The following is a 26,664-nucleotide window of genomic DNA, read 5'->3' as shown; positions in this document are numbered from 1 at the left end:
GTGTTCCTGGTAAGGAGGTGTTTGTAGTTCAAATGGCGTACAAAAAAACCCTCAATTCTCTGCGAATATAATTAACACTAACCTCAGGAAATTCGTTGTTTGCTCTGCCTTTTCTCCTTATTTTTTCCTGAATATGTTTGCAGTGATTTACATGGGCTATATGGGAATTCACTTCTAACAAATCTCTACTACCAGTGGACAAAACGCAGTAGTGTTTAGAAAATACTCACCCTTCTAAGATGCTGAATTACAAGTCTCTTCAAGTGTTTATTAGGCCCCTGAACTAGCAGCTCTTATGCATGTGCTCACCTCTCAGCAGAAGCCTTGGCGTGTTCATATTCAATAATTTTCATTGCATTTTTGTACTTTAATTAGGAAGTTGCTTAAAACTGAATTTTTATCCTCTCAGTTCTCTTTTAGGAATTCTACCGCTCCCATATCTTATTTTGGTAAGAGTTGAGAATTCTTTTTTAATGAGGTCTTTGATTTATTTTTTCGGTTGTTTTTTTTCTCTTGAATTGTTCTCCTAGATTGATTCAGTTGAGAATTTTACATTGTCTAATACTCCATCACGGGATGAAGATAGCAAGTCTCATCTCCATTCAAGGTCAAGGTCTCCTTCTACAGCTAGTGAGATTGAACCAATCGAGGTACTTCAGTGTTGACAAATTTTTGTCTTTTTTTAAGGAGTAACAGTTTCACTCATAAAAAAATTGTTATTGCAAATCCTTTTGTTTAGAATGAAGCTCACTCCTCTGCAGCGAGACTGTTTAGAACCTTGTAAAAGCCTTCTTCACTGGTGGTGAATTGTATTTTGAGGAATGTTGCATTTCCTTTCACATATGGCTAATTGATTAGGGATGGGAACTATGTTGAATCGATTATTAGATACAGTCTCTTTTCATAACATATGCCTCAGTCATGAATATTTAAGAAATGTTGGCACAAAGTTAATGTTATACTGTAGTTTGTAAGAACACGCTTTGGTGTTCTCCTGAAAGTCTTGTCAATACGAAATATTAGCCAGGCTTTGCAACTATAATAATGTTCCCTTTCCCTGTTAAAAAATTTAACACTCTGATTATTGTACATTAGAAAAGATTCAGTCAAATGTTTGAAAGTTATTTTTGACATTTACAAGATGAATCTTACACATAATTTTACTGAGAAATAAGATTTGGTTTTCTGAGTCCTTTCCTGTGTTAATCAGTTTGGTTTCACTGCCTGTATGTTTGGGGATGGGGTGGGTGGGATGTTGTAGTCTTTTTACTTTATTCAAGCTATCTTTGATAGCATGTCTTATTGATCCTTTGGGAACTATGTTCAGGTTACAGATCATCCTCCCCGTTCAATTCACACACCAACCATGAGGACAGCATATATTGGATCGGGACTCTCTGCACCAAAGGTATTCAGTCAAGCGTTCGCACTTTTTACATAGTACGGGGGAAAATATCACTCCTGGGCAACAGCTTCAGGAGAACTGTTTATCACAGTAATCTTACCAGAACTGCCTAGAAAGGTTATTTATATGCAAGCTGGTTGCTTTCTAAAATTTAAAACCCTTCATTCTTACATTATGTAGTGTGACAAGTTGTACTAGGCATTCCACTGTAGCAGCACACAGGCATTTGATTATAGGAAAAACAGTAGTTTGGGCATTAGAAAGAGATAAATGAACCAGAACATGAAGAAAGGAAAAAAGACTTCCTAGAAAGAGACTGTTTTCTGACATGTGTCTGACCAACCTGCCTCTATCCTCTGTATACAATAAAACTGATGTCACTGTGGGCCGCTGTCGGATTAGCACATCTGTGTGCTAATTAGATGCTTATTTTTGAGAAAAGGCAAAGAGTAAGTCTAAAATGAAAACGTAGATTTGCATTTTTTATAAGCAATGTAGAGTGAGCACTACAGCCAGCATTGCAGCACTGGGCTGGGAGAAGGAATTCCAGTTTTTCTGCCTTCTGGCTTTTTACTTGCATAAATACTGATTTTACGTCAGTTGTTGAAATTATTTTGCTGTTGGCCAAATAAGCCATCAGTGTATGCTAATTCACAGTGAATTGTGTCTATTCAAGCAAATGAGGAACAAGATACAAGCTATTAAAGGAAAAGTTTTCTCATAAAAGTTTCAGAAGTGCCTCGATGGTTTAGGAATCTTCTATATATTTTAAAAAATGACAGTTTTTCTGCAACTAATCCATGAAGTAAGTAAGTCTTTCTAATAGATCTGTTTCTCTGCTTTGATAAATTGCAAAATAGCAAAAGACTTCATCTGTATAAAGGAAAGCTGAAAAGTTTGAGCAGTCAGTGTTCTCTTGGCAACATCTTAGTAGATCAATTAAAATACTGTAAGTGCACTTGGAATCATGTGAAAGAGATTTTACTGTGCACATCATTTCATTTTTGCAAATATTTTTCTTAGTAATGAATGATTGGCTTTCTAATTTATTATGTTCCCTAAAGAACCTTCTTACTTTATGATTGCATCAGTTTTTAAAGCTAAGTATTGTTTCCCTGCAAGTTTCAAAACAAGACATCCATCTGTAGACAGAAAGCTTCCATTGTAACTGTAAAACTGTCATTAAATATGGATGAAGTTTGAGCCTTTAGCTGTGATATCTTATGCTGTGAAAAACAGGAAAGTGAGTACAATTTTAATATACCTACTCATTAAAGTAGTCTGCAAAATTGTCTTACTTCAGATCACATACATTATCCAGGTTGTTTGGACAGCTTTTGCGTACACCCTATGCTGTACCCTTTCTCCACCTACCAGTTGTTACTTTTCTGGGAGGTTTTTTAGAAAACCAAAGCAGCTTCCTGGATTTTATCTAAGGCCTTTTATGAATCATGCTATCACATTATGTAGTCATTTAGCCTTGATATCATAGCATCAGCACTGCCATCCTTGAGGGGAGAGAGAGAATTAAAACACTTACTCATCTAGTCTGTGTTCCCAAGAACTAGCAAGAAGATAAGCTCTTTCAAAATCAACTTCATCTATACTCTTGCTTTTAAATTGGGTGTTCTGAAATTGCCTGTGCCTGACACCATAAAACTGAACTCTGTCATGCTTTCTGGCATAAAAATTAGAATTTTGAAAAAGCCTGATATTTTTCTTTGAACTAAGGCAACACTTCTTACAGAGGAGCATTGAATTTGCAGCTTAAAAAATACTGTGGTGGGTTGACCTTGGCTGGCCGCCAGGTGCCCACCAAGCACAAACATACACACATTCAACTTCTAGAATGTAATGGAATAATTTTGGCAACTTTCCTATCTGCAATGGAGGCAAACTCGTATTCTGAGACAAGGTCCAGTTTCCATGGTTTCATTTACAGAAATGGTTTAAATTATCAATAATCATAATCAATAAATTATCAATAATGATGAGGAATTTTTTTCAGCCCATGTGTTAGGAGCTTAGATCTCATTTCAGCAAACACAAATAAGCTACCTTTTTAAATGCACCTGTGCACGCTTATGTCTGTGAAAAAAATAACTGTTCTTCAGAAGTGTTACAGGTATTAACCATCCTTGTCTGCTTGATTTGCAGCCTAAAGCCCACCAGTTTGTAGTGAAATCATTTAATACACCAACAAAATGCAATCAGTGCACGTCTCTGATGGTCGGGTTAATACGACAGGGCTGTACTTGTGAAGGTAAGCACTTGCGAAAGCAGGAAATGTGAACTGAAGTTCTTATAGATGCAAATTGCACAGTAAATGTGGTGTGATAATGCAGGAGTCTTCTGTTTATATTTTGAATAACAGAATGTATTCTCATGCTTCAGTCTTTTAACAATAGAAGCCAAACACTTTGAACATCTTATGTAACAGATTACCTAGTTATCTGGGAACATACTTATTCCAGTTGGTGGTAGATGATCTTAGTTCAGTTTACTTAAAATAGCAATAAGGGGCCACAGTCAGTCCAGCTTTGCTTCTGACTCAGGTCAAAATGTAAGACACCTTTGCCATTCAGTACCAATTTTGCTTCTTTCCAGGACTAATTTATTCTAGGTTTGTACGTTTGTACACAGAACGACACTCATTATTTAGAGGAGCTTCCAGCTTTTTGTTTACTGGTAGAGTTGGGCCTACAGGAAGTCTTAGAGATTATCTCAGTATGAGCTTCTGATTAGGCTCTTTCTTACCTGGATGAAACCAGGCTGTGTTGAAATGAGATTTTCTCTGAAAATGAGAAAATCAGAATTTAGAGCAGATAAAAGCATGAATTGCTGCTGTGCGCAGACTTACATTTCTGTCTCGCTGTAGCGAAGTTCAGTGAAACTATTCAGCTGTTGGTCAAAAAAAGAGAGGATTCCTTTATGAATGTCATCGTCATTATCATAGCTTTTGAATTGCGCAAGAAATAACCATCAAATCTTTTTGTTCCTTCTCCTTCTCACAAGTATGTGGATTCTCTTGCCACGTGACCTGTGCAGACAAGGCTCCTGCAGTATGTCCAATCCCTCCCGAACAGACTAAGGGACCTTTGGGAATAGATCCACAGAAAGGCATAGGAACAGCTTATGAAGGACATGTCCGAGTAAGTATCAGATAGCTGCATTTGGGGCACTTATATTAAATCTGTTGTTTTCCAGAGCTGGAATTAAACTCTAACTGGGGCATCAGGGGGCAGATGGATTCAATTATACCTTACGGTAACGGTTTGGAAACTAAGACCTAAATTTTCACAAAGCAACTCTTAGCATTTTCAACAGTAATTCTCTCTCCATCTCTGTCGGCCATTGTGCTTTGAGTTGGCCTTGAATAGTCCATCTCTAGAGATCAGATCATCTTCCAGGGTCTGTGAGTTTTTGAGTCTTTTTGTTGGTGTTAATACTGTCTAGGTTCATTGGTGCGGATACTTCTACATAAATACTAAAAAAATTACTTGACATAATTTTGGCCATATTCCTGTTGACGAACTAGAGATGGGTTTCTTTTTCTGTATTTGTTATTATAGCTTTGAATGAGTTTGTGAAATAAGAAGAAACAATCTGTTCTGCTATGAATTTTTTAAATAATATGTTGTGGTGTCTGTGTGGCTGTGTTTGATGCTCTTACTGCACCTGTGCTATTGCTTATGTTGCTTAACGTTATCACTGATTAAAAGCCTGTCAGCCCAGATGAGAGAATTGATTTTTGTACTGTGTGTTTGATTTTTGATTGCATGCAAACTTACAGAGAGTTGATCAGAATTTGTTTTGCTAAAGGTACCAAAACCAGCTGGTGTAAAGAAAGGTTGGCAGAGAGCGCTGGCAGTGATCTGTGATTTTAAACTCTTCCTGTATGATGTAGCAGAAGGAAAAGCATCCCAGCCCAGCGTGATAGTGAGTCAGGTCATAGACATGAGGTAAGCTGTTCGGTGCTGAGTGGGAGCTTTTCAGAGGCACTGGGAGGTTTTTTTATGCTTTTCCTTTTTCTGAAATCAGTAAGCAATCTCCAGAGCTTTTATGAAACACTGTAATCCATGTTGAGCGCCTTTAATTTTCCAGAAAAAAGCAGTATTTGCAGTTAGCCTGAACTACACTTGTGTGTTCATATGTGGCAATTTAAACTTCCATTACTACATCATGTGCCAAAATGCATCTGTTCAGCTGTGTAGAAGATCTGGAATGAATAAAGAAGAAAAATACATCCTTTTGGGGTTGAATAGAGTTTTGAAAGACGGATAAAACTTTGTTATAGCATAAAGCTAATACAATTTCTGATTCAGAAGGGCTAAATAGTTTGTTCCCACTGTCTTCAGTATTACTGAAATACTACCAACTTCACTGAAGGTTGAGAACATTTAACATACCAACTAAGTAAAGCTCATCTCTGAACTAGGTTAGTTTATCCAGGAAGTCTCAGAGAGCTTATAGCTTCTAGTGAGTTTGGATTTTTATGAAAGAGTTGGAGAGGTGTTCTTGGTCCAGGCTTATTCTTTAAGTCTGATTATTTTTATTTTTTTTCAAAAAGGCTTTAATTTAAACAGACAAAAACCAGATACTCTGAATAGATTTATCTCCATCAACATTTACCAGGAATTAATTATGCAACACTGCATTTGTGAGTTTCATCTGCAGATAAAGAGGAAAAGATAATTTTTAAAATTAGGTCTCAGTACTGTCGTCTTGTGTCCTTCACAAAACAAGGTTATTGGTAGTATGGAAATATAAGGAAAAAACAAACATACAGATTTTACTCTTTAACTCTTTTCCAATTATGTTTGTGGTCTCCATAAGGGATGAAGAATTCTCAGTGAGTTCTGTCTTGGCCTCAGATGTCATCCATGCAAATCGAAAAGATATCCCCTGTATCTTTAGGGTGAGTATTACATCTTGAACCTAGTAACCCAGAAGTACAGGGTTTCACAGTATGATGTACAGTGCGCATTCACTGACGGCTTGCTAGTATTTTATTTCCTTTGCAAGTTCTGGCCATGTGGTATCCATGGCAGCAGCAGCAATGCATAAGGATCTGTACATATATCATTTTCGTGGTTAAAAATAGCACTGGTACATTTAGACAAGCTCTCATCTCCCCTTTATGTGGGTTTTATTTTTTTAACCTTCACAATAGGACGTACTTTTCTCAGCCTCCTGTTAGTCATTTGGAATTATTCTGTTCTTCATGATCTTCTACATTTTCACTTCCTACAGTTGCCTGCTGCTTCTCAATTTGTTGTGTTTTTCCTGAAGCCTTTATTTTATGTATTTTCTTTGTATATATGCACTGGATCTCTGAAAACTCCCATTCATCAGGTAGTCAGTATAGAAATCTAGTGTAAAATGCTCATCAAAATTTATGTCTATTATTTGGTATCAGGATTTTGCCATCATTAGCTTTTTCTGATATTATTCTTATTTTTACTAGATATTCTATTGAAGCTTTGTCCTCAGTGAAGTATCTTTGGTGTCTTACTAATTCCCCTATCATTTTTTTACTATACCATTGTATTTCACTCCTTGTTTTTCCGGCTTTTAGACTGATCATCACTCTGCATGCTGAGAGGAGATAAACCTACAAAAGGGGCTTTCATTTTTGTCTATAGTAGCTGTACCAAATACATGAAAAGGATCACAGATCATTCTTCCATAAAGACCATTCCTATCGCATTAAATTATTAATGAAAACTATTGGCCTTAAAAAAAATACAGAATACTTTGTAAGAAATGCTTTTCATTATAAAATTGCTGTGAAAAACAATTGACTAGCTTATTTAGGGCAGACATTTCCAAATTATAGAATAAATACAAATGCATTTAGAATAAAGCCAAAGTTTTCTCTGAGTTGTTTGCTGAGTTGTTCACATCTACAGGTTTTTCTGCTGTGGGTTCTTGATTGAGATACAAGTGCTTTCTGTTAACTAAGGCTAGATTTTTGCATTCTTAGCTCAGACAGCTAATTAAAAGGGCACTTACAGGCATCTGATACCCTTGTAAACATTATCATGATGACATTTTTTATCGCTTATGACTTAAAATATATATTTTAAAATTTTCCAGGTTACAGCTTCCCAGCTCTCTGCATCCAGTAATAAGTGTTCAATCCTGATTCTAGCAGACGGTGAGAATGAAAAAAGCAAGTGGGTAGGAGTGCTGAATGAATTGCATAGGATCTTGAAGAAGAACAAACTCAAAGACCGCTCAGTCTATGTTCCCAAAGAAGCTTATGACAGCACCTTACCCCTCATCAAAACAACACAGTCAGCAGCAATCATAGGTATGAAACGAATAAGAAGAAAGCTCTAAGAAAAATGGGTATGCTAAAAGCATGCTTTTTTTGCAAAAGACGTGTTAAATGGCGTTATCTACTGAATGGAGAGTAATATGTAGTTGTTTTATCCCATATGGAAATGTGTATGGGTTTAAGAGAGAAGTGCAATTTACTACCCAGTACTTTTGTCAGGTATTTAAGAGTATTCCCCTATTCACATGTATTCATAATTATGAATAATTTTGACTGAGAATTGGACATTACTCTTTTGTTATTCTGTAAACATAATTCCTTAACTGGGCAAAATTAGCACTATAGAATAGACGTAAATCACTGACTACAAAATCTGCTTGTGGGACCAGAGAGAAAACATAAAAGCAGAGTATGAATTTAGTCATTTTAAATGCTACGGCGTAAACTATGTTAAACTCTGATTATTTAAATTATTTAAATAGGATATTATCGTTATTTCAAAGTCAGTAGTACACTTAAGTGCTCTGAATGGTTTGTTATGTTTCTTGCTGTTACATCGACTAACAGGAGAAATGGGAAAAGACTTTTTTTCCAAAAATTTGAAAGATTGGAAGGTTAACAATGGTTTTTTGTTACATGGATGTGTTGGGTTTGGCTTTATGTTTGTTTATTTCAAAATATTAAAAAACTGTCTCTGTTAATCAGAATTATCACTATTGTTGAAGAAGTATTTCCAAAGAGAAATAACCTTTTTTTTTTTCTTAATATCATAGACCATGAAAGAATAGCTCTGGGGAATGAAGAAGGGTTATTCGTTGTGCATGTCACCAAAGACGGTAAGAGATTAGGAACTGGTAATAATTTCCCTAATATTAAATAATCAGAAAGTGACTTTGTAACCTTTTTTCTCTTTCGATATCCTCTGGTGTTGTTTTTCTTGATTTACTACGTTATCAGCTGGACAACCCCATGTGAGAGCTGATAATCAAGAAGCTGTTCTGTGTGCTTTCTGTTTTGGGTATCCTTTCCAGTAACAAAGATCCAGCACCTGGAATGCAGTTGAAGGTTTTCTTCCCTTGTTTGAAGCAGGCTCAATACTGAATTCAGACCGGGTTGCTCAGGATTTTATCCAGTCGGGTCTTGAAAATCCCCAAGGACGGAGGTTCCACAATCTCTCTGGGCTGCCTGTTGCAAATTATTCTCACAATAAAACATTTTCTTTGTATATGCATTAGGAACCTCCCTTATTTCAATCTGTGACTATTGTATCCTCCTCTCCAGCTGTGCACCTCAGTAAGGAGCCTGGCTTGATACTTTCTGTAACCTACTCCTTGGTACTGGAAATGAAAACTTATGTTCTAGTATTGTAAAGAGGTGTAATGACAGATGCCCAAGCTAATTCAACAAGTAACATGTTTAATTGTGTGTTTCAGTTCTTTGAAACTTTATTCAGTAGTTTTGTGGTTATAAACTGTTTTTGAAATGAAGTGAGATAATACAGCGGTTGTTATTGCATCGGATCTGCTCCTCCCTTTTTCTGATGAGGAAAAACCAAAGGTCTATCCAGCATTGCCACATCTGGTATTACTAAAATAAAAGTTTTGTTTCTGTACTTTTTAACATTGCAGGGAAGCAATCAAGGGGATTTTTTGGGTTTCCTTCATAGTTTATCTTTACAAATACATATGTTATAATCAATTCACACTTCAACATTATTTACTTAGATTTGGTGGGTTTTGTTTTGTTTTGCCTTTTTTTTAGAGATTATCCGTGTTGGTGACAATAAGAAGGTTCATCAGATTGAGCTTATCCCAAATGAACAGCTCATTGCAGTAATCTCAGGACGAAACCGTCATGTGCGACTTTTCCCTATGGCTGCCCTGGATGGAAGGGAGACTGAGTTTTATAAGCTGGCAGAGACAAAAGGCTGTCAGTCAATAGTTTCTGGACATGTGCGCCACGGAGCTCTTACATGCCTGTGTGTAGCTATGAAAAGGCAGGTCCTCTGTTATGAACTAAATCAAAGTAAGACACGTCACAAAAAGATCAAGGAGATCCAAGTCCAGGGGAATGTCCAGTGGATGTCAGTCTTCAGTGACCGTCTTTGTGTGGGCTACCAGTCAGGTTTCTTAAAATACCCTCTTCACGGAGAAGGCAGCCCGTACAGTCTGCTCCATCCAGATGACCACACACTATCATTTATCTCACAGCAGCCAACTGATGCCATCTGTGCAGTCGAAATCTCAAATAAAGAATACCTGCTGTGTTTTAGCAGCGTAGGGGTTTACGTTGACTGCCAGGGCCGACGATCCAGACAACAAGAATTGATGTGGCCCGCAACTCCATCTTCTTGCTGTAAGTTGCCGTGTGTGTCAGTGTACTTGCTATTATACATTGAAGTGATCACTGCTTGTATTACTATCCACGGGAAGTGAAGTTCAAGGGTAATTACCTGACAGATAAATGAACGCTCTCAGCTTCTGTCAGCATTTTTAATCTAGTCAGAGGGTTTAATCCTGATCTCATTTATGCGAGTTTTGACAACCCTGTCACTGACCTATGTTGCTGTAGCACAAAGAGGAATCAAGGGTCAGGATTTCCAACTCTGATGTCCAATTTCTAAACACATGGCCTGATCTCTAAAACAGCCAAAAGCCTCAGGTGCTACAGAGGCTAATGGGATCTTTATGCATTCGCTACCACTGATACTGGACCGTTGTTATTTAAAGTCTTAAAATCTGATTGTACTTTGGCTCAGCATTGTGATTCAAGCTTTCTTGATGTTCAGAGTCATCAGGATCTGGTAGTTTGACTTGTTTTTCTCTAACGGTGTTTATTCCTACTTAATAGGTTTTTTTTTCTTTTCTTTCCTTACTCCTTCATTCTCTCTTCCTCGGCAGTTTTTGCTGACACTCTTCTCATTCATCTCCTCTCTTTGCTTTTTTAAAAAATCATTTTTTAATTTTTTCCCCCTCTGTCTCCCACTTCCCTTCCAAAATACAATGTATGGCAGGCAGTATAGAGAATATATTTCATAACCTTAAGGGAAAAATACTTTTTCAAGATTGCGGTTTCCAGCAAGAACTGTGTTAAACATTTATTGCGCGTTTTTTCAAAGCTGGGGCTTTATCTTTGTGACAGTTGGAGGGGGAAAAAAAGTCTGCAATGCCCATCTTCTTCTTTTTAATGTCTTTCTGAATGCAGATAAAGATTAGCCAAATTTGCCCTCAGAGTATCTGTGAATGAGCCCAGTCTTATGTTGATTTTTAAAATAGTCTGCCTGTCACACTGCAGAGGAGAGGAATGTTTCACCTTGTTTGAATGTGGAATGTGGAAGGAGCAACTTTTACAGGCTGTATGTCACTTCTGGTTTTCAAGCAAGAGTGTGATTATTACAATGGACTCAGAGAATGAATGAATCAAAATAAAAGATTTTGTGATAGATTGAAAAACAGGTATTTTCACATGCCGTTCATCTATACTGGTCATTGATATTTGAAAGTTATTTGATTGCCTTAAATGAAGTGACTTGATGTTATTCCAATTCAGAATGGAGGTATATTTTATAGCAAAAACTGTTACATTTAAACACAAATTGGATGCTCTTGTTAGTCTTGGCAGACCATGGCAGTCTTGTGGCCGACATGGAAATCCTGACTTCTCCTTTAGAAGTGGTCCCAGTGGAACAAATTTCATCCTGGGGAAATGTGCCAGATGAGTAGCACAAGAATTCTCTTTACAATCCAGAAAATAAGAAAAGAGAATTAAAGCTAGAAGGAAACATGAAGATTTTTGTGACTGTGTCATGGTGCTTAGTTCCAACTTATGTTCGTTTAGTACAAAGTCCAAAGACTAAGAGTTCAGTTCATTCAAATGACAGTTATTAAATAACAACAATATATTTTCCTACCACATCATTTACAAAATACAAGCTCTTAAAAATAGGGCTTTTAGAAGAAAAAAAACTTTGAACCACATCAGTGTTTGGCAGAGTAAACTGTAATCCCTTGTAGTTCAAAAAGTAGTTTGGTTCTGCAAAGTTAGAAGAAAAGTCATGGAGGTTTTAGGTTTTTTGGTGATGGTTTGCCTTCAGAATAAATTTCTTGGTAATTTTTGGGTTAAAACACATTTTGTAAAGATTGTTGTTGGATTGTGGGGTGGGTTTTTTTGTAATAAATATGGTTAAACCATAAGAAATTTTATGTTTTGAGCCTGTCTATGACATGACATGTCATAGCCCTGACATGACACTATACCTAATCCTTACCTCTCAGGTTACAATGCACCATACCTCTCTGTATACAGTGAAAATGCAATTGATATCTTCGATGTGAACTCCATGGAGTGGATTCAGACTATTCCGCTCAAAAAGGTAACTTGCTGTTTCAGTATCAGTTAAATAATATGTCTAGAGTCAGTATTGCTTTGCTACAGTCATACCGGCTTTTTTAAGCACATTAAAACCACTTGTTTAAAAACAATTGCACCTAAAGAAGAGCTACTGCAAACAAATCAGTGCTTTTTGTTCGAAGTACAAGATATGAAATGTATTTTGCAATGTAGTTTCAGTATTTTAGAGGAGTGGTCAATCTGGAGCGTATGTTAGACTTACTGATACTATTGTAGAGAGCAGCTTCTTTGTGTTAATTGCATGTGGCTTCATTGGGACTGATTGCATCTATGTTATTGCCAGAAGATGGTGGATGTTAAACAGGTGGATAATTAAACAGACCTTCAAAAATCTATCTTCTGCTGCTTGAGAACATTGTAGATAGATAAGGTTAGAACATTTTGGTTCAACCAGTACAAATATGAAAACACCAGGATGATGTCAGGTTTGGATCACTTATTAAAGGGAAGAAGTTGTTGAAAACTGACACTTCCTTGGTATTTAGGAGGTGTTTGCTCAGCTGTATTTGGAAAGAAAAAAGAAAAGCGTTTTTTTTCCCATAGTTTAGACTGACTTCAACTTTGTATTAGTGTCAACATAATTCCTTTAACTGGCATTCCAGTGGCATGAAACTACAAGAAATTGTCCTTGTGGTCTTGTGTTAGTTATTCAGTCTCTCTGCATATCAATTTCCCACATGTCAGATGCAGACCCGGATATTATGGCAGTGCTGTAAGGATAAATAATGCAAAGATCAAGGTGCTCAGCTATTAACCATCTTAAGGAGGGAAGAAGAATCTGGCCTTTTAGAGGAAATTTCCTCTACTCTTTCTGATGTCCAAACTTTGAGTTATTAAGCAGTTGGAGCATTTTTTTTCCTACACAGCAGAATGTGATTTAGTACTTTGATTAATATTTGGCTCAAGACTGCCCGTTTAACAAACAAGAATTGCTACATCTAGGAGACTAAAAAATGGCAATTCATTATGAGGAGTTTGTTTCTAACACAATTTGCAGACTCGAAGAGTAGAATGCTTCTTTCATTTTGAAGTTGGAAATCACAAATACCAGTAGGTTATAGCAAAACCACATTTAGCAACTCTTATCAAGTTGCAAAGCGTAATTGTGACATGATACTAACACAAAATAAAAGCACAGCTTATTGCTTTGTGCATTTAATAGACAAAATTGAATTCTTATATGAAATAGACTTCTAACAGAACTATTTATTTAAATGCTGGGAGGAATGGTGTTAAGCCTATGTCTTTAAGTGGAATTTTAGGCAACTCCCTCTGTACTTGCTCTCCAAACAGAAGTTTAAAAATCTAAAACTGTTTTTAACCCTGTTTCGTGGCTTTAATGACTCACAATTGTTATTCTTGCGAGCAGGCATGTGTTACTGGAGGTAGGAGACACTGCTCCCTCCAGCCTGCAGTTCTTCTGTGGAGCGGGTTTGCTCTGGCCAGTTACGGTGTTCTGCTCCCTGGTTGGCCTTATAACAGTGCTCCTTTCATAGTTTATAATGCACCTTGGAGCTTTCAGAATAAGATGCACTCTATAGATGTGAGTTATTACTATGACAAGGACTGATTTTTCTTTTTCAGGTACGACCCTTGAATACAGAAGGATCACTAAACCTTTTAGGCCTGGAGACAGTTAGATTAATATATTTCAAAAACAAAATGGCAGGTAAGTAAAGAGAAGCCAATTTTCGTCATGCAAATTTTTGTTTAGAAAGTGCGTTATTCTTTGGCCTGGATCTGTGCATTGTAGAAAGTGATCTCTCAAACGTATGGGTGCTTGTTAACTTGGGAGAAAGCGAAAGCTTATAGATTCCACAGTGATTGCAATCATGTCTGCTAGGCAGCTACTCTGAACATTTTTTTCCCTTTTGAATATTCAGTGAAGACTGGAAATAGAAAATAGAATGACTAGACACTCCCTCCAAATCTGGGATCACCTGCCAGAACACTATCTAAAAACGCCTGCACAATTAAAGGCTTTAATAGTGATCTCGGCAGTACTATATTAAAATTAATATTATACTTAACCTAAACAAACCTTTCCCAAGGATCAGAAAGTAATATAATATTATGTATTCATAACTTGTTATTAAGGCTACATAGGATTGTGTACCAAAGTTTTAGCTTCGGAATTCTATTTTTGTTATGAGTCTTTTTGACTTTTTTTTTCTTTTTAGAGCCCATTTCATAAGCATGCTCCTGAGTAATTTCCTTAACTTTTTTTTTAACCTCTTAGGTGGAGAGGGGATATGCTTTGTTTTAACAACCAAAAGCTATCTTTTTTTTTAACAACTATTCTGCAAATAGTGGAAATAAGCACTCTAGAAAACATATACTGCTGTTGGCAATCTTTCAGTGTTTATTTAAATTGCTAGCAAATTAGTACAAAAGGAATGACAGTGGTAGAGAGGAGCGATATGGTGGAAGTTTTTTTCCTGAAGCTACTTACCTAGTAGATCCCACACTTCATGAAATCTCCAGTTAATCTTAAGGAAAGAAGAGATTTCAGTTCCATACAAAAACTGTTTTGGCAGTGAGCAGTAGGTGTTGGATATGTTCAAGCTTGTTAAGTGTAACTTCAGTCTCCATATATATAAAACAAGACAGAGCAGTTGCAGTGTTCATTCAAAGTAACGCTCCTATTGCATGATTATCACCACTATATATTTCATGTCTTTATTAAAGACGCCTTGGCCAGACATACACATGTGGAAAAAATCTTCCCTTTTCCCACAGTTGCACCAAAATACATCAGTGTTCAAACATTTCAAAAGGAGTGGTCTCTCTGGAGCAGGGAATGAATGAAAAAGAATTTTACATTGAGTTTCCAGACGATTGGCAGAACAAGACTGCTCTAGTGATTTTCAGTGAGAACTGCCAAAGAAAGTTTGAGGTAGAGGACTGAGATCCTTTCCTGCCCATCTAAATGTTTTGTTTGAAAGAATTAATCAGTGGTATTTTGAGAACACAGTTGTGGCAGCTTGTGTGTGAAGAAGGATTAAGTCTGTTGCTATATAACAGAGTAGATAGTGACCAAGAAAATCCATGAACCAAGGAGCATTTGTTCAGGTTTGATGGGAAATGGGTGGTGTCCAACACTAGCAAGAGCAGAGGGAAAAAATGTCTTTGAATTCAAATTCCGTGAATACCTAATGAATTGTCCCAGTGGATCATCATATTTATATTGATTTCAGAGGGTGATGAACTGGTAGTTCCTGAGACATCAGATAACAGCCGGAAGCAAATGGTTCGAAACATCAACAACAAGCGCCGCTATTCATTCAGAGTACCAGAGGAGGAGAGGATGCAGCAGAGGAGGTCGGTATTCAACATGTACTTGTCTTCTGTACATGCCTGTAGGCCCTGAAGGACAGTGAGTGATGCCAATGTAGTACTTCATTTGTTGCTTTCTGGAGTGCCCATTCAGATGTTTCTGTCTCTTCACTACCGCCTTAATCCTCAATGTTTAATTTGTGTTAATACCAGTTTGGATATGGATATGCACTGGATACACAAGTATTCATTAGTTCAAATTAATTATGTGAAACAGCTGTAATTTGGAATGCATGTCTCCACATACTGTATATAGGTACATAGGCGTGCACATATACTGTATATATAAAGATCTGTAATAAACACTTTGCAAAAGAAGATTACATTGCTAACTATGCATATGGATTACTTACTTCCAGACTCTGGTTCTGCTTTTCTTTCTGAAGGCAATTCTACTCTCAGCAGTATTCCAAGGCATCTGCTTTTTTGATTTATAGATTTAACTACATAAACATTCTATAAATCTCAGAAAACTCACCTCTTCAGAGGACATAGGACTTCAGGATGTGTTTCTAATACAAGTCTTTAACAGGTCACAAATACTTTCCTAAATGGCAATAAAAATAGGTCTGCACTACTCACAGTGTTCACAGAGGATGTTACTGACCATTTACTATCACTCACTAAAGATGACCTGCTCCTGTGCTAAGCTACACTCCAAGAACTGAGTATTTCAGTTTTCTAACTTCCAACGTCTTCCACCGATGGTTGGCTCCCAGCTTTCCTTCCTTTTTGGCTCTAAGAAAAGTAACAGCTGTGTACAGTGGAGATAAAATTCCAGTTCTTGTCCTTGCATTTCTGAGCTGATCGCAGTTTGGTGTTTTAAAATTTTATTTATTCTGAGTTCTGAAATGCATCCTTGCCATTTTGAAGAGCTTTTAATTCTGACCACAGACTGAGAAAGGTACTGCAGTATTATTTTAATTCTATTTTCATATTTGTACTTCATTTTCATCTCCACTTTGTAATACATCACAAATGAGTTATGCTTTTACTCATCTTACAGAGCTTTTTATCAGCTCATAGTGTTTGTATGTTCTTTGAATATTAGTAACTACTGGGCATGGGCTGTTAGCCTGCAAACCGCATTCTTTTGTTCTGGCCCCTTGCCCTCTCTTCAAGCTGGAAGCTTGTCCATGCCAGTGCTGATAGCAAGGGTTTATCACTGTTAACATGATTAAATAGTTAATTTCCATTTAAAAGTAGCTGATAATCAAAGCTGTACTTGTTTCATAAATGTCCATCCTCACCTCAAATGAAATATCTAAACAAAGTATTTTCTCTTCCAGAGAGATGCTACGTGATCCGGAAATGAGAAATAAATTAATTTCTAACCCAACTAATTTTAACCACATAGCACATATGGGTCCTGGAGATGGTATACAGATTCTCAAAGACCTTCCAATGGTAAGTACAGAAGTACACGTGAGAGTGACTGACTGCAACAGAGGCTGCAAATAAGTGAGAGAAAGACAAGTACAATTTTAAATGTGTATTCAGAATGTTGATGTATTTCATATCAGGAGCAGTGTAACTAGGGAAATGGAGCTAAACATGCTCTGCTCTATGTGATAAAATTTAAACAAAGAGGATGACACTTAAGCATTGAGGGTAGGAGGAAGAGTGGCTAATGCCTCCCGGGTTTTAAGGCAGGTTGGCCTCTCAGTGTTGATGATAATTTTTATGACCCATATGAAAGGGCAAAATTAAGAGGATTTGGGCCTGTGTTCTTTGTGGAAATGGAGAGAGGAATTCCTTTCTCTGTGAACTGTATTACTGTAAGTTCAATTCCTTTCTTCTCTTCCCATCTTTAGCTCCAACTTAGCCTCTCTCTTTACAGCCTCTTTTCCTCAGACAGTGGAACTGTAGCAATTCAACAGTGTGTAGTGCCCAAATTTCTTTCCAAAGGTGCTATTTTTCATTTTCTTTCGAAATTAACTAGTCTCAATGAAACAGAACTTCTTACATAAAAACTAACCTTTTAAGTTGAAAAATGGAAAAAGAAAATGTAATAGCACACACACATGTTCGTTTGCACGAAACCTTATGTAGGAAATACTCACCTGGAAGTTACTGAAATTTTTGATGACCAATTAATATTTTGTTCATAGGACAGCATCATACTGCTTGCTTCAAGCTACCTTGAGCATCTTGTTTGTGTATTCCGTATTGTTTTCTAAACTCATCCACGATGACACAGATGTGATTCAGAAGATGCTAATTAGCACTGTAAGAAAGATCAGATGGTACGATATCAAACAGATTATATGAGTACCACCATAAGACATAGGCATTAATACAGAAGTGCTGTCTAAAATGATCATCATTATTACTTGGAGTTTGTGCAGAAAGCAGGAAGTAGATGCTGAAATTGGGATTTTCAGATGCTGAAAAGCCCAAAGGAAACAACAATAAGACTGGAAAATAGTGTGGGCCATGCAATTGCACTAGTTTAGGAGCTTAGGAGCATAACCTCTAGTCTCCAGATACTCATTTAACTTCACTTTTGCGGGAAATGGTACTTTTATGTTACGCTTTACCGTAAAGTCTGCACATTGTACATGAGCCCTTCTGTGTTTTCTGAGCCCTGGCACTGTGTTTTCCTTAGATGAGAATATGCAAGGAAAGGTACTTTAAATCTCGTACTAGCAACACTCTGAGAAACCTCTCAATAACAAATATATTCAGTGCAATAGAGCAAAAAACAACATTGTGTGTGTGTGTGTATGTATGTTTATAAATGAATAAATAATGAAGGAGCTGCTTCTAGAAAACATATGACAAATCCAAGGGAAGTTGGCAGGTAGTATTTATCTTACCTGGATGTGAGTATACATATGTCTAATGTTACAAAAGAATGATTATTTGCTTCAGGGCAGGATGTAGATCAGAACCTTTATTCACTTTTCCATTTCTAGTGGGTTCTTTAAAATATTTCTGGCTCTTCTCAAGCACAGAAAATAATCTGCTACTGCTAAAGGTAGAGCAAAAGACATCCCGTTTCACAACCATTGGTAGTTTAAAGTTCATAGGAATCAAAAGCTGCAAGGACTCTTAATCAAGCTCCAAATCTGGCAAGTATAAAATGAGGAATGACTTTATCTACAGAAGGTAATTTTCTAGACTTACATGGATTAATATTTCTTCAGCTATGTCATTTCTAAATGGCTTTTAGCTTTGAATTCATTCTAATTGCACAAGCCTTGTATTAGCTCAAAGGTCATATTTGAAGTTAGGACTGGTACTTTGCTTCTTACTAATCAATATGATGTTTTGAAAGAAATTCATGAGTCACTTTCCACACTTAAAGGTGATGAGAAGACACTAGAAAATGTGTACAATATAGAATTGACTTCAGCACTTGTCCCACTGCTGCAGCTTCTTTTTAAAGTTACTATTAAAAACTCCTTTTTGGAAGTAGCTATCAGTCTTAATGCTGGGAGATACCACTGCAGATAAAGCAAATTTGACGTGTATTTTTCCAGCAGCTCCTTGCAATGTCATATTGTATTTGTATTCCTAACTTAATGGATACAGAATTGCATCAGTCATGGGACTTGAAAGTGTGTGAGTTTGAACGTGTAACTTGAGATTAGGAAATAAATGTTTTGTCAAGAGCCACTACAGTCCAGGCAGCTTTTTCTTTTCCAACAGCTTCCTGTAAGGTATTTGGTTGGACTAAGTTGTCATTTAGTCTGTTCCAAACTACCTACTTTGTTTCTCAGGCACAAAAATAGAAGAAAAGGAGTTGTGCATGCATATGATGTTATGTATTGAGTCTAATGTTTTATTTGAAACATAAATTTAGAATTAAAAGAGAGGATGGATATAGAGGACATTTCCTAGAGAATCAGTACACAAGGTAAAGAACACTCATCCAACCCTGTGTACAGTTCATTTGTGTGGTGGTTTCTTTACAAAGACGTAGAATTATTTCACTAGATTCATACTTTGTTCCAAAAAGGTGAATAGCGCTTTTTTTTGTGTGCTTCTTAGTATGTGTGATGATTTTGCAGCTGGAACATCTTCTTTGTATTTTTAAATAGATTAGTGTGTTTCAGAGGAAAAAGTATTTATTTTTAAAGAACTGTGGGAAAGATTGCAGCATTTTACTTTGCCGGTTTCTGTTTATGAAAGTGGATGATAAAATACATTTTTGCATTTAAGGAGGGCTGCCACTAGGGGGAACAAGTAGTGCAAGGCTAATAGTTTTCTCACACTCTCTTCATCCAACTATTTTAGGTGATATAGCTTCTTTTTTTATGAGATACAGCTTCTTTTTTTATGAGATACTGGAACGCAGAAAGTGTATGAAAGAATGGAGTGGGCCTTTTTATTTGCAGTTTCTTCCAACTTATTTGAGCAATTTCAAATTTGGCTGGATCTACTGATACAAATTTGTTCATCCAGCATGACCTTTCACTGAAGCGAGTATGGTGCTATGTAGGCAGAAGGGTCCTTAGTAATAAATAGGTTTTAATAGAGAGTAGATATTTTAATCTCTGTGTTGGATGAGATTGTCACAAACTAAATAGCCAGCTCAGCCTAGCTTTTATCTAGCATCCATGGATGAACTTTATAAAGCAAATGACAATTTTTATATATATGTATGTGTTTATATTTATATTTATTTATGAATATATACATATTCACTTTATATATGCAATGTGAATCCAATCAAAACTTACCTCTGCAGTCCCACTAACCTGCCTCTGCTGCCTTTTTCAGGGGAAATGCCAAAAATTGAACGAAGCACAGGATTAGAACTGGTAGCGATGGCCATTGCGTGGCTGGGCTGTGATATGTCGGTGGGCAGGAGGGGACATACACCTATGCTGCCCTAACCCATGGCGTAACTGCCTGGTGGATGCAGAGCCAACAGGAGCTTGCTTGCTCTCTGCCCACTACTGTTCTTAATGATGTCTTTTAAAAGACCAACTTCAGAGAGTTTAATTTGTATTGTAAATGTCCAAAATGAAAATTGGATAAATGGAATGTTTTAAACTTTTTCAGGCTATTTGATATGTTGTATACAAAACAAATGCCTACATATGTGCAACATATCTGTCTGCATGTGATTGCCCTTGCTGATGCAGCCACACAAGGGGGAAAGGTGCTTTCTCTGTGCATTGTTTCCAAGGTCTTGGTATGCAATAGGCACATGACATGAATAGTGAGATATGTTCATAGCAAATTGCAGTCTATTAACCTAGTCCCATGTTGTTCTCTCCATGAATGGACACCCTTGACCTCAGCATAGCCCTATGTTTGGGCAGAAATAAACATGCCCAAGGCTCAGAGTGAGATCAGATTTAAGAGAGAAAAATTAGAGGTTATCAGGCAATTGTAAATTTGCATCCTTCCTTTCTTCATGGCGAGCAGCTATTTAGGGGTCTGGCTTTGACAAGCAAGTTTGTGGGCTACAACACAACAGAAACCAGAAGTTCTTGTTTGCTATTAACAGAGCCGTAATTGGTATATATTTGTATTTTATTGATGTGGATACTAGATCTGGGTCATTGTCTTGTTTTGTACAATTTAGAATCATTCCTGTTAGTATATCCCCGAACTTATTTATTTACATGTTTTTCTTCCCTAGCAGCCTGTCACCAATTAACTGGCCGTACAGTCTGGCCTCCCTTCTGCCCTCTTGTCCCTTGAAGCCACTTTATCGTGGATGCTCCTTTGTAGTGAAGATCTGAAATCTGGAACTGCACTTACTGCAGCACAGACCACCTCTCTGTGTACATCAGATGTACAGGATTGATTTTGCTTTCGTATTCTGCATGCCTAAGTATTTCACATACAAAAGCTAGTCTTGACTGCCATTATATTTGAACATTATGCTTCAGTTTGACCTCATTATACATGAGCCATTATACCTCCATTCTAGATGATGTGTGAAGCTTTGCTTGTTTCAAATGAGAAACTTTCAGAGTAAATGAGTACTTATCCATATGTGGTACTCTTTAAAGAAAGTGGGAACCCTATGCATGCATCTAATGCTGGAGTCCATGGAGAAAGTTCCATGGAGGATCGTTTTAAAAATGTTGCCATATCATGGCTTTCTCACATTCATGAATGCTGGCTAAATATTTTCATGGTTGCAGCTGGCCTACCCTCTGCTTTTTAGCTTGTGATTTAAGACACTCCCTTTTCTCCTGTATTGGCTTTTAGGAACGTAGCTGGCTTTGCTGCCAGTTCTCTGTTGTGAGCAGATAACTCAGCAAAGTCTGCTTTCCTGGACCATTCTTGGAATGGTGGCTTCTTGTACTGATATTTAGATGCTGCTAAACTTACTAATAATTTAACTTATATTATGTCTTATATGCCATAATGTGGTAATTGATGTTTTGGTTAACATGCAAAGCCTCATAATAACCATGTGTTTTAAAAAAAAAAAAAGTTGGATTTTACCAGCTGAAATGAAGAGAACAGTAACAATAACATTTGATAATATGTATTGGGATGTGACTTAATGTTCTTCCAGACTTTAATACGTTCCACATACAAAAAGTAGTGCCTTAGGTTTAGCGGAGGGGTAAGCTGTATTTTTACCATATTTTATTTTTTTAAGTCCTGACATTTCTAATGTTACTCAGATCTGTTTGTTTTAAGGTGATGAAATCAGTTGGACAAGGGGAAGAGAAAATTAGAAGTTAGAAATTAGAAAAGGCTTTCTGATCTGCTGGTGGCCATTGGGCAAACCATCCCCTTGCAGGCTGACCTGCTGAACATGTACAGATAGCACAGGGAAGGAGACGGAGCCTTGAAACCTTCTTCCAGTAAATCTGGATTTAGATGATTTTAAATTACAGGAGCACTTGGGTCAGCACATTCTGTAGAGATGAATTAGAAATTGTTTCTGTTTAATTTGCAGGATTATTTCTCCCCTCTCTTTCTTTACGTCACACTTTGGGAGCACATTGCTCAGTTGACCTATTAAAAACATTTGAATTTCTCAATACTTTTTCGCCTTATCTGCTAAGGGCCTAGTCTTCTGCAGCGCGGAGACGGCAGTGCGAAGTCTCTTCATCACTAAAGCGCTGTGAGGATTAAGTGAGTGTGCAGAAGGACATAGGCCTTGTGTCTTCTGTCTACAGCAGAGTAAAGTGTCCCAGTTGTCTTGACACTAACCAGTTCACCTTCCCACCTGACCTGTGTCCCTATCCTGTCAAAACACTGTTCCCTCCCGTTAGAAATACTGTGTTTGTTGTACAGGTGATACTTAATTTTAATGGAATCGCTAAAATGCATGAATACCAGAAGGAAATCTCTTATGATCTTTAATTGTTGTGTATTCTCATCTTTTCTTCTCCCCACACCACCTCACCTGTGTTCACCTTCCTTTGTTTGTGTTATGTCTATTTTAGATTGTAAGCTCCTCAAGGCAGGGAACTGATGCTTCTCAACTGTCTGTAAAGCACCTTTTACAACTGTGGTGCTCTTTGAAATATCAAATAATAATAAATAGAATCGATTCCCAATGAGTTAAAAGTTTTATTTGTTTTTAATGTTTTAGCAACCCTGCAAGGGTGGCAGGCCCGTATGACACCATGTAAGGAAGGTGCTCAGAGGACTGGGGGTGACAATGTAAGAACCTGTGTGTTGACGGGCGAGCAGGGTTGCTGTCTGGCTGTCCTTCAGTGTTTGACTGCTCTTGCAGACTGCTGTTGCCGATGTAACCTGTACAACCATCCTTCATTGCTTTCTCTCTCTGTTGTCTTTGATAGCAGCGTTCCCCTTATCAATTCCCTCATCATCACTCCCGTCTGATCTCCTCTCCGAGCAACTTTGAGCACATCTACCACATGACTGTTAATTCAGCCGAAAAATTCCTCTCTTACGATTCCATAAACCCTGCATTTTCCCCGCCTCCACGCTCTGTCCTCGGTACTCCAGACTTTATGACTCTGAGGGTATGAACAGCTGAGTCAGGTGTTCACTCTACTAACACTGTGTGGTTTTCCTTTTGCCTGGCTATTAACATGGGAGAAAAACCCTTGTAAGCTGTTTCCTTCACCCCTTAACTTCCTTCTGTCCCAGCTGATTTCTTTTCTGCTGTCAGCTGTGGTCTTTCCACAGCTCTGACATGCCAAGAAACAGATACTTCATGGCTTTTTAAAAAAAAAAAAAAGGTGTATAACAACTGGGCTGACTGTTTTGCTATGAGAATAGCGTTTTTAATCACTAGGAAGGATGTGGGAATTTTGAATGATAAGTTCTCTGTTCCACGGTGTGCATCCTCCGGCAGTCAGTGGCAGGATGCTGTGTATCAGGTTGGATTAGGAGAAGGTTCTGGATCTGTCTGTGTTTCAAACCATTTGTTTATGATGAAATCATGTGGAGTGCAAGAATTCTTTCACAGTACTGTACATAGATTGAGAGAGAAACAGACACAGGTTGTGCCTCCGACAGTTTCTGGGTTAAAGTAAATAAGTGAAGTTAGAACATGTACAAGCAAGATCAAAAATTAAAGATAATGGCAACTTGCTGATGTAGATCCTCTTAAGTTTTAAGCAGAGGCTGAGGTAAGGTACTGTTCTGTAGATATCCTTCCAGTCAGAATGTAAATCGGGGGGATGGAAGTGGTCTTTTCTTTTTTTCTTGTATTGTGCATCCTGGTCTGACTACATGGGGGTCGCTAGGTCCCACAGAAATACAAGCCGTACTAAAACAGACACACAAGTACATGCTGTGCGTCGTAATTGTGTACCGTGCTGTGGCCTGCGGTTCTGCTTGGGACAGATTTGCAGATAAATCAGGAATAATCTGTGAGGTAGATATATGTGATGATGGTTGGTTGCTCAGGGTTTGTATGGGTCTGAGCCATGCCCATTGCTGTAATGGAAACACTGCTGTTGGTTTCTGTGGCCTTTGGACACCCTTCAGACACGCATGGCAAACCTTCACCGCCAGGCTGCTTTGAGTGCCTTTTGTTGCTGTTCTAGATCCCTATCACTGGGAAGGTTTTCAGATACATACCTGCATATAACGCTAGAAAGAATTTAAAAATGCAGAAGGAAAATTAATCTCTTCCATATGGCTCCAAAACAAATTTGCACAGCTAAGCTTTGACTGGTCACGTGCATGGTCATGTGTCACTGTTGTGAAGTCCAATTGTTGCAACCATTAATATTCAAAAATTAAGTTGTAGCATTTTGGAAAACGTGCCCTGTGATGACAGTCTGCATTCATCCTGGCTTTTCTGGTAGGAGGAGAGATGCAAATACGCAAGAGGAATGCTCTATTGAAATGCAAAAGAAAAATATTGTTAAGCCAAATTGAAATTTGTTTCTCAGAGGGTTGCTGAAGCTGTATTTCAGTTCTAGTTTTAACAGGGTTTTTTTAATCCAACTGTACTATAAGATTTTCTGTGTTTAATATGCAGTGATGTATCGCCAGACTGTGATCCACCCTCTACCTTCCCTTTTTCATATGAGTAATCTCCCTGGGATCAGTAAGGAATGACCCCTGGTGTTTCAGACAATAACTCTTAATTTTTGCTTTAGGAGCATCCTTCATCCTAACGTTGCAGTCTACTAGCATAAATTGGAGAGAAAAAAAGTGGAGTGGGCAACCTGGAGTGTCGAGATCTTGTTCCTGTTAGCTCCTTAGAGCGGTAGAGGTTTAGTCTTGTATGAAGAAAAGCATTTGTCTCCTTTGTGGCGTGAGGGCAGAGATGCTGTAAGCTGTATGGAAAGCAAGGCTGTGAGTTTTGGTTTCATGTCTGTCCATCCCCCCTTTGTGTTTGGAGATTTCAATGTAAGAAGGGTGGCACTCCCTCTAGGGGACCGTGGTGCCAGGTACGGATGGGATATTGAAACCAGAACAGCATGGAATCCATAGAGGAGTTGAAAAATGACCCGTTAAAGTAGGATTTTAGATTATGTCATATTATTTCATGGAAGAATTAAAAGCTCGGGTTTATGATGTAATGAACAGAACACTATTTAAAAACTGTCGAAAAACAAAAATCCCAAAACAACAACAAGCCGCATGATGAACAGGGAAACATAGGCAAACAATTTCCTGTGGGTGTTGTAACGGTTTAGTTAGACCTTATATGTATGTTCTCGCCCGACTGCCTGAGAAGGCAGCGCGGGAGCAGTTAGTGTGGGTGCGAGAGCTGAGGCTCGGTAACACTGCAGAGCCGCGAGCGTAGCAGCGATTGCACATACATAACCCACAGCTCCACAGCAGCTCCAGCTGGCTGGGAATGGGATGCACTGAACTAATTGGGGTCTTTCACCCTATTTCACAGTGATTAACTTTGCTCAGCAAGCAGCTTCTCTGCTGCTGATTTTTTTTCTCTTCTCTCACCTTTCTCCATTTCGTTCAGCAGTGGAGATGAATTTTCCTGCTAGGATTTGAATTGTTGCTCTAAATGAGGGGTTTTTGTCTCTGTAAGTAAAGCAAGCTCAGGTTTCTTTTTTTTTTTTCCTTTGTTTTTAACTTGCTGCATTTTGCTGCTTTATAACTACTGCTAATAACCACCGTTTATTTTTCTTTGAATCCCCTTTCTGCATCATGTGCATATCACTTCCAGGGGTTTTGGTCCAAAATGCCAGGGTCTCTGGCATGTGCTTATTTTATTTTTAGAACAAAGAACAATGAAAGATTTTCTTTGTGGAGAAACTTTCTACGAGGAATTACATGGACTTTGCAAACTGAGGTCATGAAAAATAATCATCATTAGAATACACTATTAAAATAAATGAGTCTTTCTCACGTACCCACCTGTTCCCTCCTTCCCCTGATGCCTGGATGTTGTCTGCTCAGTCACTGTTAAGGAGGTTAATTGCCTTATTAAACATAATTGTTCTCTTTGCAAAATGAACCATTGTAGGTTTATACCAGTACAAAAGACCTTCCTTGCAACTCCAGTGTACTAACCTCAATGCACCCGTTTGCATGGTGCCGCACTTGGCTTTCCTTTCTTTCTCAAAACACAGCAGTAACTTATTCCTTTAGCCCATTAGTTCCTTTGTGTATTATCAGGGGAGCCTCCATTGTTTATGTATAGCCAGGATGCTCATGCTCTTATCTGTAACTCAGATTATTTGTTGCGTGGGGAAGGACACAGGAGCAGAAATTTAGTATTTTGTACTACAAAGCAGGTTGGTTGTTCACAATTAAAAAAAAGGGGGGGGGGAGGTAAAAAAGAGACAGCAGTATGATCCCACAAATGATTTAAGAGACTTTTTTAAGCCTTCGGGTATATATCCTC

The 26,664-nt window shown here is 37.8% G+C and overlaps 1 protein-coding gene across 1 annotated transcript in view; it reads left to right on the top strand.

The window, feature by feature from the left end:
* Positions 1-26,664, top strand: part of CDC42BPA (CDC42 binding protein kinase alpha) — a 192,187-nt gene that overhangs the window by 156,471 nt on the left and 9,052 nt on the right. Inside the window, exons 23-37 of the mRNA XM_075147264.1 lie at positions 531-650; positions 1,328-1,408; positions 3,563-3,668; positions 4,421-4,557; positions 5,228-5,367; positions 6,242-6,323; positions 7,505-7,721; positions 8,462-8,524; positions 9,450-10,043; positions 11,963-12,060; positions 13,683-13,767; positions 15,296-15,419; positions 16,724-16,845; positions 22,957-23,027; positions 23,168-23,353. Of these exons, the coding sequence (XP_075003365.1) occupies positions 531-650; positions 1,328-1,408; positions 3,563-3,668; positions 4,421-4,557; positions 5,228-5,367; positions 6,242-6,323; positions 7,505-7,721; positions 8,462-8,524; positions 9,450-10,043; positions 11,963-12,060; positions 13,683-13,767; positions 15,296-15,419; positions 16,724-16,845; positions 22,957-23,027; positions 23,168-23,353 (2,226 nt within the window). The remainder of the gene's footprint in view (positions 1-530; positions 651-1,327; positions 1,409-3,562; positions 3,669-4,420; positions 4,558-5,227; positions 5,368-6,241; positions 6,324-7,504; positions 7,722-8,461; positions 8,525-9,449; positions 10,044-11,962; positions 12,061-13,682; positions 13,768-15,295; positions 15,420-16,723; positions 16,846-22,956; positions 23,028-23,167; positions 23,354-26,664) is intronic.

Source organism: Calonectris borealis, chromosome 3, assembly GCF_964195595.1.
Source record: "Calonectris borealis chromosome 3, bCalBor7.hap1.2, whole genome shotgun sequence".
Classification (NCBI taxonomy): Eukaryota; Metazoa; Chordata; class Aves; order Procellariiformes; family Procellariidae; genus Calonectris; species Calonectris borealis.
Note: the sequence above shows the minus strand (reverse complement) of the source record. Positions and strands in the feature narration are given on the sequence as shown.